Source organism: Sphaeramia orbicularis, chromosome 12 (genome assembly GCF_902148855.1).
Source record: "Sphaeramia orbicularis chromosome 12, fSphaOr1.1, whole genome shotgun sequence".
Taxonomy (NCBI): domain Eukaryota; kingdom Metazoa; phylum Chordata; class Actinopteri; order Kurtiformes; family Apogonidae; genus Sphaeramia; species Sphaeramia orbicularis.
Window position 1 is genome coordinate 17,929,571 of NC_043968.1, and position 13,243 is coordinate 17,942,813.

Here is a 13,243-nt window from a genome sequence, read left to right on the forward strand (position 1 = left end):
CAGGAACACAAATCAAAGTCTGGCATTTTATGAATGTGGACTTTGGGGTTGGACTTTTGTTTTTCCATATCTACAAGGTAGTTAAAAAAATGTTTAGACAGTTTGTTTGACTGCTGTTGTGTGAGCTGCATATCCAACTAACTTCCAGTAATCTAACTGAATATTGCATTAAAACTCAATTTCATATGCACATATAATCAAAAATGTCTGTGTATGTTTGTGTATTTATTTATTTATTTATTTTAAACCAGTTCACATTAATACTACACCCTCTGCAAATACAGTGACAGGTGTAGCAGCAGTATCAAGGGGGCAGCAGTGAGCCAAAGGTCAATTACTGAGCAAAAATTACATGTGATCTTAGCTCGTCCTATTTACACCCTAAGTTCATATTTAAATAGCATACATTTTGCAATGAGACCCTGAACAATATTAACAGCTGATGTCAGCTAAGATGCTCACAGTGATAGAGTCAGGGTTTTCTCTCGGCTGATGGACAAATTAAAGCCACAGCATGGCTGCACACAGGGCTAGAAGTGGTAATTCTCCTCTAAATCTAATTTGCCCCTGGTCGTTTATTTCTGGAGATTAGGTTGTTCTTTAAATGACTGACAGTCACACAAGCTGACAGCTCACACTGTGTGTGTGTGTTTGTGTGTGTTTGTATGTGTGTGTTATCGAGAACAGGGTTAGAGATGTTCATCCTTCACTACAATTTACCTTCACTGTCACTCAGTGAAGTTCATTTCTGTTATTGATTTGAGAAACTCATTACAATCATGTACAAGCCCCTTTAATCCAGACCCAACAGTCATTCACCTCAACCCTGTAATGTCATCTGAGCCTTTAGATTTAACCTTTCACTTGAGGTCAAAGTAGCAACAAGGATTTACACAATTAAGGTTTTTAATTTAAAAATAGAATACTGAATCTATTTTACTTTAGTTTGTGCCAAAAATAGTAATTAAAAAGTTCTGTTTAAGAGACCAGACTGGTGTCAGTGCTCATACAGGTATTAGAGTAGGAGATGAATGCTTCAGCTTTCTTTGTGTATGACTTGTATGCGACCTTATAGGTGTTACTAATGCGTTGACCCATGGGAATCCACAGGTTCTAGAAGCAGTAGAGTTGATAAAATAAGGAGCTGAGCTAAGCTTACTGGTGTAACACAGATTTGGAAAAATATAATGGCCCTCATTTTGTTTTGTATTGACATCTGACATGGACCATAGACTTTTACACAGGACTGAACCCAATGGTTTATTGCGACTCACTGCTGTGTGTGTGTGTGTGGGGTGTCTGGAGGGGGGTGTTAACGGGCCGGGTCTGACCGGAGACCGGCGGAGTGAAACCAGGCCACAGTATCAACCAGACCGACCTTGTTAGTGTGTGATCACAGCCAGACCCGGTTTTCCCATCATGTCTCGGTGGTTCCATTGATCTGGATCCAGACAACCCCCCCCCGTTTGCGGTTGTGAATGGACTTGTCCACGGGCTGCCTGTAAGCCCATTGTAAAAACAACTACACACACACACACACACACACACACACACACACACACACACACACACACACACACACAGAAGCCAGTTGGCTTTTATAAAATAGACTAGCACGTTGACCTGTGAGGATCCACGGGTTCTACATGTAGTAGTTTTTATGCTGTTATGTAGTCGAGCATGCTGTACCACATTTGTCCAGCAGTCACCGCCAAAGCGTTCTGAGTATAGCAATGTGATTGTAAGGCCATTGTATTTCAAAATTACTAATATCTCCCAAAATATTGGTCCTATCAACTTCCCATTTTTATTAGTCTGTTCCTTGAGGAAAAATACAGAAGTATGCCAAACTGCAGCAGGCAGCTCTTTCCAGATTTTGTGTGAATCCCTGGACACACACAAACACACACACGCACGCACACAGAGGCCACTTGGATTTTATAAGCGCTTATTATATGCACATGGCAGCTCAATGCAGACGTAAGATGTGCAAAGAAAAGACTAGCTGACACTTAATTACCAGATGATCAGACTGCTGTAAGGTCATGGACATACAGTATATATGTATTTCTTTGTTGGTTTGCTGCTTTTCAGTTTGTCCATGTGTTTTGCACACACCTTGAATGCAGAAATATATGATATACTACTTTTGTATCAGAAAATGTTCTTTTTTCTGTTAATATATGCACCACCTTCCAGACTAAGAGCCCTTAATGTGGGAGAAACTCTTGGTCATTATGTAACACCTGTTCCGTCCTGTATTGATTTACTCAGAACATCTTTATAAAGTAAAGAACGTCACTGACTTCTCATCTTCACTCTCCGGGCCTGTGTGTGAGTGGGTCGACCTCTTCTTTGTTTATGTGATCTAAGTGATCCTGAAGGCTTTTCTTCTGGCCTTTCAGTGTCCCAATGATCCCCAATAATATCATCCCTAGCTCCAGTTTCAAGGAGCTCTCATTGCCACCCTCTGTTCAGAGCTGCACACAGAGGTGTAGGGTTCTCCCTGAGCCTCCACTTGGGTTCAGGCTGCAATGAGCCACATAGTTTCTCTACCTCTTTGTCTCTCTTGAATAACAAAAACTTTAACCTAAGTATATCTTTCACTTAATGCAGCATGGTGATAACATAAAAAGTGTACACACGGCAATTTAGCATCAAACAGCTGCAGTTAAAAATCTTCACCCTCTGGCACTGGGACAAACTGGTTTAAACAACAGCTCGTTCAAGGACAGTTGTGTGTCTTCCATATGGTAAAGGAGTGCAGAGCGGTGCAATTAGGAAGCAGTCTACTCTGCTATGAGTCTGTCCTCCTATTTCCATCATTTGTAATTTTCTGGGATTCAGTGGTAGGTAAAATATGCAGTTTCCTGCTGATCCGTTCCAAGTTTTGCAGTGGTGGTCTCCTTTGGTTTTGTTCTCTTGCATTTTTGACTGAATTACATCCCATAAACAGTCCCATCTTAAAGGGAAATTAGATCTGGGATTGACTGACTTTTATAAATAAACCCACAGCATCGTATTGAATTCAGATTATGTGGGAATAATTTTAAATGAATTGATGTGATTTGACACCGGATCGGGTCTTTAAGCCTATTAATTCGTCCATTGTGAAGTGAGAGAGAGAGAGAGAGAGAGAGAGAGAGAGAGAGAGAGAGAGAGAGAGTGAGTATCGGCGTGGGCTCTTAGATTACCATTTCAGGTCTCTCCTCTCAGTCGAGTCCACGGAGCCTCAGAGGCAGTGGGAGCAGGCGGATGATGCTGTGCTCGGACCCGGATGACCGGACAGTACACGCCGCTCGTGGACTTCTCGTGTCATTATATCAGGATTATAACTAACTTCGGCGCCTGGCGCGTGTGCGTGTGCGCTCCCTCGGACCAGAAGCGCACCCCTGTGAACGCAGCTTCCTAAACCCACGGCTGACATGCCTGTGCCGCCGCGTCCACCCCCACGCCGGCCGCTGTGACACTTTGATGCTGCACACATCTGCTTTACAAATATGATGAAATGGCAGCCCCGGAAGAAGGTGAGTGGACTGGGGGTTTCAGCCGACTCTTTGCAACTGTTTAGTCCAAAGTTGTGTCGGAATGTGTTGGATGAGTGGCACCGTGGGGGATCAACAGGGCTATTTAAACACTCCGTGGGAGCGCGGTCACGGACACTTTATTAAGGATAATCCGTTAATAGCCTGCATTTCAGAAAGACACTGCAGAAACATGTCTGTGCAGGATTATTAGAGGATTATACAAGAGATGAAAAATTCCACAAAGCTAGAATTAAGTCACCATTCACAATCAGACATTGTGAAGTAAGTGGAATACAGTTAAAATACCACAGAGGTGCGTGGAAGACTGAGATATATGGATGAAGTCACTTTATGTTCACTATTGCGTTGAGCAGATACGAGAAAGGAGATAAAGTGATGTAAAATGAATACAGCAGTTGTGCACCTGTAGGAAATATTGTGAGATGCATTTTAATGATCAGTCATGTCAGAGCAGTGGTTCAGGTTGACACAGCAGAGGCGTGGCATCATGGTGTGTAGGCTATTTAATACACCGGTGCATGTGTTCTGCCATGGTGTCAGAAGAGTAACATTCAAACATAGGAAAGCACAGGAAAATACATCTGAGATGCAAGCAGTTGGTATTTTAGAACATCACATATACTGTTGCCAATAAAGTTAGAATAATTTTGTTTTCAGGCACATACCTCGTTTTATTCCTATTTATACACATTGGTAATCACCTTTGATCAGTAGCAGTGATTACATGCTGAGCCCCAGTTCCATTTATCTATCAAGAATAAATCATATTGTCACAATCCTTTCATGAAAAGAGGGATTTTTTTTTTTCTCAACTTTAAGGGTAACAGTGTATGTATAAGAGGGATCTGTCAGGGGTGTAATAGTAAAACACGTGATTTTAGTGTAAGGTCACAGACTGATTCAGATCCACTGGTATAAGACCTAGGACTCATTTTGAGGTATAGATCCAGATGTAAAGAGAGGAGAGGTCCCAGTGGGAAGCCCCCCCCCCCCCCAGGTCATAAGAGCCAGACAGTCAGCTGTTAGTGCGCTAATGGCACGAATGAAAGAAGAGGAGGAAGCATAGCTATATGTAACAATAGTGTGTTTGAGTGTGTTTAAGTCATCTTTATCCTCAGTGCGTGTCCATCTACTTCATGTTATTCAACCAATTCTGGGGTCTGAGCTTTTAAGTGTTAACTTTGAAGAGGAAGATTGTTCTGCAAAGGCTCCGTGTTGACCTGACATCTCGCTCTGTTGTACATGTGTAACAGCCTCAGGATCTCACAGGGTGACGAAAGCCTCTGAAAGAGACTCAGCGGACCACTTTCAGAACGCTCTTGTGTGGCTGCTGATCTACTGTACAACAGTCTTCACCTATCAGGGGTTGGAAAATCCAGTACTTTCTTTGAACGCTTAGAAGTTTGACAAAAGCTGCAGCAGTTTGTAGTGTTTTCACATCCTTTTGTTTTGAAGTTTGAGAATCAAGACACTGTGAGCTGTGTCTTCAAGCCTTTATTGTCCAGCAGCAGTGTAAATGAGGGCAGTCACTGTGAGATGAGATTCAAAGTATTGCTTTGAAATCAAAGTATTATTTAATGATGAAAATGTCATGGAATTAATATTGTCTTTTTAGTCTCGTGCACCACCACTATGAATGAGTGTGTGTACATAGTCACACAACCAGTACACACATGTGCAGATGCCTTTCTAAGTTTACTTGAATGTGTGTTTCTGTCATATTATCTGAAGAATGAAATGAAATGAGATCAAAATCATGAAGGAAAGAATGAAAGGCTTAAGTGACATGTAGAAGAGCAGAAAAGGAGCACTAAAACTGAGATGAATTAACGTTCAGTCTGTGGTGAGCTGGGCTTTAGGGATCTATCCCATCACCCTGGATGGCCAGAAAATGGGTCTTTTCTCATTTTTTGAAGCAATAGACTGATCTAAACCTTCACTCATATGTGTAATTATGAGCTTAATGTGGGAAAAGGAGGACCGACTGAGGGATAAAGCAGCTAGGTAACTCCTTTTCTGAGAGTCCATGAAAATGGATTAAAGCCCAGTGGAAAATATGGGGGTTGGCGTTACGATTTGCTTTATGAATATAATTTGAAACAAAAAGCATGCAATTACAGTAGATGTCCTCAATCGCATTATACTCGGGGGTTTCATTTCTAATGGGCAGGTTTCTAATGTATGCTCATATTTGTCCTCATTAGTACCTGATTTATGACTATTTATCCCTCCTTGACCTATATACTTCAGTTCATCTTTAGGATGTTGGAGGTGATTTATTTTAAAGTGAGAAAAGGTGGTGTTTAAAGCTCAGCTTCAGTGCCTATTACCTTCAAAAGCAGTTTACTCATCTCTAAAACTTTCTTTTCAGGCTTAGCTAATCGCATATTACCATAGAGAACTTAACTCTTTTCTTGTTCGGTTCCTCTCAGCCCCTCAGTGTGTTCGCCTCTGTAAGAGTATTGTTTTGGATAACTGCTCTTATTAACTGAATTTTCAGAGCGAACACATTGTTTGGACACAAACCGGCACCAAACGGGTTACTGTTGGCCAACTCTGTGCTGTCATCATGAGCCAGGACATGAGTTCGGACACAGCACAAGAAGTTTGTGATGTGCTGATGTTACATCTTGAGTGGTTACTGCACTCAGCCAAGAAACAGTCCCGCAAATAATCTCCAGAATAAACCAAACCACACTTTTACACTTTTGGGTTTTTTACAGAATAGTTTCAGAAATAGTTGTATAAAACATATGGACAGTCCCATACTGTGTACATAGAGACAGGATGTATTAACTCATCACATGTGTATGTTTGCACTTGTAGGGGTTTATTAAATATTGGCTTTATGAGTGAATTGTTTTTAGTGCAACCTTCCGAAACAGTGTGTACTTTGTACATTGGTTTGAGCGGCTCAGGAGCAGCAGGTTGACTCACTTGTTTTTTCAGTGTATAAAATGAGAATTTTCTCTGTTTGTCTCCCCATCTCTCTCTGAGGCATTGCTATTTACCCAGTAGGAGTTCATGAAACATTTCATATTCTATTCTGCTCGGTTGGATTGGCAGAGCACTGAGTGTAATATGTTTACTTACAATGCGGCTAAGCTGCTTAAAGCTGCACTCCTGCCTCTGATTTAAGACTTAGCCCTCCAACTAAAACCTCTCTTTGTACAAGGACTCAGTCGTCAAGTATATTGTTTGAATGTGTCCACCAAATAATCACCACATTCTTCTGTGGTGTGATAATCCAGCAGGAAGATACTTGTGGACCAAACCTGGAGCCACTGTCGTTGAACGACACAGATGAAAACCCTGAAGAAACAGTCTCTTAACAAACCAGTGGTTTTTCATCATTTTAATACCTCTAAATTTTAGTTTTCAGTGTCTTTTATTGAATATTTTTCCTTTTTCATCTCATCTCAAAAGACTTGAAAACATGAGACAGTCATCATTGATGTAAAAATATTAAAGATGAACATCACATTCAGAAGTTGCCCTTTTTAATACTGATAATTTGTGATGAAGACACACAGAGTTATTGGTTTTCACAGATGCTCTTAATTCATAATATTCGAAGCATTTTAATGAATTTCATTTTGTTGTGAGGTTTTCAGGAACACCTGTTAAAGTACAAGGTTTGTGCTCAGTGATGAATAGAATTACCTTTTCAAAGTGTACTTGTGTTTGGTACTTTTCAGCCTCTGCATTTTAGAGATGGAAAATGCTTATGCAAAAAGGAATTCCCTGTGTGCTGACCAAAGCTACACTTTGTTTCTGTGCCTCCCTGAGACATGCAGTGCATCTCCAGGCTGAGGGGACAGCACTGCACCAGGAGATTGTCATGTTGATGGAGCTGCTCGGTTTCAGTGTCCTCAGGGCATGTTTTCTCTCTAGATCTCTGTCTTTCCTCTTCATATACCTCTCAGTTTATTTCACGCCTATCAACATGTCTGCTCGTAGAGATACTGTCTCTTTCTGGGATCTTACAGAATCCTAATCTGTCCCAAGGATGATGTTATTCCCTTTCTTTCTCTCTCCAACCACTCTTCTCATTTTAGCTGCTCCTCCCTTCAGTCTTTTACTACTCTCAGGAGAGGAGGAGCAGAAATGAAACCATTTTTCTTTCATGTAAGCAGAACATAGACAAGAGGAGGACCATGTGTGACAGCACCACAACTCCTCCTCTTCTTCATCCTCCTCCCCCTGTACTCCTGTATGAATGAACTATCTTTTCTTTCCCTTACATTCATCTTTAACCCCATTTGAAAGAAATATTGCTGTCACAGATCACCACACAGTCACTCTTAGCCCCCCTCCTGTACTTTACACCCACTGATCCAGAACAGATGTGCGGTAACATCAGCCCTGTCTCACTTCATCTGTCAATAATGACTCACTTTATCAGTGAATATGTTTAAAACGTGTGTCTCCTGGGTTTCTTTCAAGTCTTAGAGTTCCTTTAGAAATTTCTTTAAAGCCGCCAAAGTGTAGATCCCTGCTTTCATTAAAAAAAAAAAAAACATTCAGGGAATTCACTTTTTCCTCTGCTAGAGTTCACACTGCATTAAGTACAGAATACTTAATGTGTTTATAATGCATTGGAGCTATTTTTGGTAGAGCTGGGATAGGATCATAATATATTTTTTTCCCATTTTGATAAATTCAGTGTTAATCGAGATATAAAACTTGAAGGTTGAAAGAATGTCGTGATGCCTGAAAGTGAGCATTTACTGTCTAAATTTATAATAGAATAGAATAGAATAGAAAACAATGATTTATTGTCATTGCATGTCCTCCATACAACAGAATTGCATTTCTTTCACAAAAAACTGTTCCAGGCACATCAACGTGCTCATTCACATGAAAAACTGTAAAATGCATGTTATGCAATAGTGCAAGTAGGTAAATAGAAGTCATGCATAAATAAAGAAATAAATAAATAAGTCTAAAAGGTCAGTAAAAAATGATTGTAGTGAAACTAAGCTGCTGTTGCATAATCCTGGTAATTATCAGCGACTGTCAGGTGAGATTCCCAGAGTACAAGCACAACAAAAAAGAAATGTTCTGTACGACGGCTCTCCGCTGCTGCGTCTTTACACACCGCCATCTTGGCCTTGTGATGACAGATGAATATTTATGTATTCATTTCAGTGTAAACGTTTACAACATTAGATTATTGAATTTATGAGGTGCACTTGAATGCCATATTATATCATGGTCACACAGTTTGCGTCAAAAAACAATGGTGATTTCAGAGTTTACATGGTGCACTAAATGCATCCCTGCTCCCATCTATGTCTGTTAATCTCAGCATATCTGGAAATAAGACTTATATTTACCTCCACCAAGGACGTTATGTTTTTGTTGGCGTTGGTTTGTCTGTCTGTTTGTGTGCAAGATAACTCAAAAAGTTATGGACGGATTTGGATGAAAATTTCAGGAACTGTTGATAGTGGCACAAGGAACAAATGATTACATTTTGGTGGTGATCGGGGGTGGGGGGGGGGACGGGGGCCCACTGATCTGCCTCGGCGGAGGTCTGCGCTCTACGAGTGCTTTTCTAGAAAAGACAGCGCAGACCTTCCCTGAGGCAGATCAGTGGGCCCCCCGTACCCCCACCCCCCATCACCACCAAAATTTAATCATTTGTTCCTTGTGCCAGTATCAACATTTCCTGAAATTTTCATCCAAATCCGGGGCACTGATATGCCTTGGCGGAGGTCTGCGCTCTCCGAGTGCTTCTAGTTTCTTAATGAAATATCTTGCCGCTTTGCTACTTAGGACTTTGCAGAGGTTGCATTTTATTTTATTTTTTTTGTAAATCTGGTAGATCTATCCATATTGAGCCAAAATATCCAACACCAACAATATCACAATTTCATTTTGAAGTTGTTTTATCCACCACCCCTGATTTATAGCGATGGAACATTTTGGTGCAGCTTCTTGACCATGGTCATGTGACTTGTGTAACAGTGCAGGAGTCCCATCTAAAAATATAAAGTTGTGGGTTTAACAGACCATTTAGTTTAGAAAAGATTCTTCTTATTTACAAACTTACCAGTACTTAATTTTAGCAAGTGACGTAAGAAGAAACTCCTTCCACAATGCAAAACTGAATCCAAAATTCCACAGTTACACTTCAGTATCCTGTCATTGAAAAACAAGATGACGTGAACACAAATCAACCTGATGAAATCTACCCTTAAAGACAGAAATCACCTTTGGGGCAAAATTACTGAGCATGTGCTACCACTACCAACATCTACCAGGGGGAGATAGAAATGTTTTAGGTTTAAAGCCTTTGTCGACCTCATACTTTGCATCAAACCAACATACCCTTAGCAGTCTATCTACAGAGGCAAAGCTGTACTGAATTTCTAATAATAATCCCTGACACTGCTTGTTAGTGAAAGTAAACCCTTCATGTTTTGTGTGTTTTTAGTGACACATTACTGCCAAACTCTGGCCTTTGGTGACATTTGGTTTGAAGACTCAGAGGGATATGAAACCTCTTCATGGCTGCTTTTTCTTTTTCGTTACCACACCCACCCCAAAATCCCCTCCTGTACCTGCCAGACAGGATGAATGTGACTCTTTTACCTGCACTGTAGTGTTGGCAGAGCACTAGTCCCTGAACAACACATATTATGTGAAAGTATGGCTTTGTATGTTTGTGTGTTTTTGTGCAAACAAATGGGATTTGACCAGATGGGGATAGAAAGAAGAGAGAGAGACAGCACACACACTCCTTTTTAAATGTTTTATTTAAATGAGCTGTGTGGCACTGGAATGATAGATAAGCTGCAGTCATTATTTTGTTGGTGCAGCACACAACCTCCTGCCCAATTTCCACTGACTTCCATTGTACTATTCATGCTGATTAGTACCTTAAAAGGAAATCCAGGTACTGCACGTAGAGATATTTTTGCCCATTATGACTTTTGGTCCTGATAGCATTTACTTTGCACCTCTATTGTACAGTTTTTTTAATAGCAGACTTGATAGAGAGACTGACCTTTTTCCCCAAGTAGCAAAATTTTAATAAGCTTTTTTTTTTTTAGCAGAAATCATTGTAAACTCAGAGTTTTGATAGAAAATGAATACTGAAAGTTGTCCTATAGTAACCCTTGTCTGTTGTAGAAAATGACAAAATCCACAGCTAGGTCAAAGCCCACATCTTGAATTAGGTGTTGAATGGTTCTGCCATTCCAACAGCCACAGGTTAAATGGTAGGATACGGAGGTTTGGTTACATGCAGGCACAGAAACAGATGTATGTGATTGACCGAGGCTGTTTCATAACATGGTGGCAAAAGTTGAGTGGCAAGGTGTGAACAGAGGACCCACGCTGCTGTGTAGATGTTAACACAGTAGGTTAAGGTTACATCACAGTTGTCTTTGGTATTTATAAAAGCAAATAAATACAAGGCACACTTACATATGGGCTGGTACCATATGTTGAAGGAAGAAAAATACCAGTATTTCTGCTAAACACAGCCACACTGATTTCAAAGGGATATATTTATGATAATCAAATGATGGTTATCAATGATAAGTGATGGCAAGGGATGGGCATTTTAATTACTTTTTTTAAGTTAGATAATAAAGCATGAGTGTGACGTCATTGTTAACATGTGCCCTCCTCCCAAAATGAAACAATAATAAGTGGTCCTGGGCACAACAAACCCCGCCCCTCGCATGTATTGTACCTTATTTTGGCATCCATCCAGCTGATGTCATCATGTCTGTGGGTGTGGTGATCTCAGCATATCAATTGCCTCTATATATGTGCCAAGTTTGAAGTAAATTGAAACAATATTTATTGTTTTGTAGACATTTGAAATTTTGATCATATAAGTAAATGGGAGAAGAAAAACGACTTTAAAAATTCATTAAAAAATTGAACTTTGACCTACTTTTCCCAAAATGTAACCACATCTATTGTGGGTCACTGGCAATCTATAAACTCAATTTGATATGAATTCAACCAATAGTTTTGCTGCTACAGACATTTGAAATTTCACCCATTATAAATGAATGGGAATTTTTTTTTTTTCTTAAAATTCATAAAAATTTGAACTTTGGCCTACCGTTCCCAAAATGTAATGACTTCTATTCTTTGTCACTGGTAATCTATAAACCTAATTTGGTATGAATTCAACCAATATTTTTGCTGCTAGAATGTAAACAAACAAACTGAACCAAAAACTATACCCCTTGCCCTCCAGAGGTGATTCCTTAAAGACTGCAAGTGAAGCTCAGCTTCTGCTAAAATTACGAAAATTAAATGGTCAAATATGTACAGTTTGACATTTCATTGACTCCAAATGTGTTAGAACACGTTCATCTCAAAGACGAGTTCGTTCAGAATCAGTTTTATCACAAATCAACAAACTCGATGTTGTTCACCTCTCATACATTCCCGTTGTGCTGTTTTCTCATACGATCTCTGCTCAGTGCATTTGCCCGTAGACGCTCAGCGTCCATGCACTTCAGTGGGACTGAGTGGAACAGTTTTTTTCATTGCCTCAAAACTGGACGGTAATTGGATAAATGCCATGATGTTGTCCCGCCCCCGGATGCTCAGCGTCTCTGGGGGTGAATGGAGCTGTGGGCGGAGCTTGGCTGGGTTGGATGCTGAGCTTCCATGTGCTGATTGGAGGATCACTCGTAAGGCTGAATCCCGTTTGATTGACAGCTATTTTGAGATGTAGTCTTTCACTTGACAGAGTTCAGTTTAATACAGTCGCACATTCTGCTGTGAAATCAAGAGAGAAACCACTTCGAAATTACATGTTCATTTCTTGCACTGTAAATAAAACACACTCATTGTACTTCCTTGTTTCAATTTAACATAATTTCAACGTTACATAATTTAATCATTTTTTGTTTGAGTTTAATATAATTTTGTCATGGCCATCCTTAATAGTCTCATAGAGCAGATTCCTTTGCGTCTTTTAAATTTTGGGAAGACTGCGGTTCTTAGAGTTAGTCAATCCAGGGAAGTTTGCTGACATGAGAAATGTGTTTCTTGAAGAGGCATTCCAGAGTCTTCTGAAAAGTTATGGTGTATATTTTGATTCAGGTAGACTGAGGTCTGAGCTTCAAGTCCTGTATCAGAATGAGGACTTACAGGGTAACAGGGGAAAGTTGTGTGATTTCTTGATTTTTCTAAAAGATATGGAATTGGACAGTGCAATGCCTCAGTTATACAAACTGTTGTCACTAGTGGCAACAATTGGAGCTACATCAGCAGGTGTAGAAAGGAGCCTCTCTTGTTTAAAAAGGCTCAAGTCCTACACCTGCAACACAATGGGCCAAGGTTGTCTAAGCAGCCTAGCTCTGCTGGCCATTGAGAGGACACTGGTCAAGTCCCTGGAAAAGACGCCTACTTGGTATGATAAGGTCACTGACCATTTTCTTAAAAACGAACAGAGGGCTGAATTTATGTTTAATAACTTGACAATTTTTTTGATGTAAGCCGACAATGAGCAGCCGCCACTGTTGCCCTACCTTCGGGGGGTGGGGTAATAAAAGAAACCAAGACTGGATGAACCACAAGTATATCACCACTTTTTCAGACATACAGCACATGGGCAAAACAGTGCCATAAACATTAGTTCCACGCCCCTACGAAGTACTAGTGCATATAAGTCTCTTCATATCCTCAGTCGACTCTTAAAAAAAGAAGTCAGT

General features: G+C 40.3%; 1 protein-coding gene across 3 annotated transcripts in view; it reads left to right on the top strand.

The window, feature by feature from the left end:
• ttc28 (tetratricopeptide repeat domain 28) overlaps positions 1 to 13,243 on the top strand; it is a 139,992-nt gene that overhangs the window by 45,181 nt on the left and 81,568 nt on the right. Inside the window, exon 1 of one of the 3 annotated variants that reach the window (XM_030149642.1) lies at positions 3,238 to 3,527. The exons of the other annotated variants lie outside the window; for them this stretch is intronic. Within the exon in view, the coding sequence (XP_030005502.1) occupies positions 3,501 to 3,527 (27 nt within the window). The 5' untranslated portion in view covers positions 3,238 to 3,500. Of the gene's footprint in view, positions 1 to 3,237; positions 3,528 to 13,243 lie in introns of those variants that run through there. 3 annotated transcript variants of the gene reach the window in all.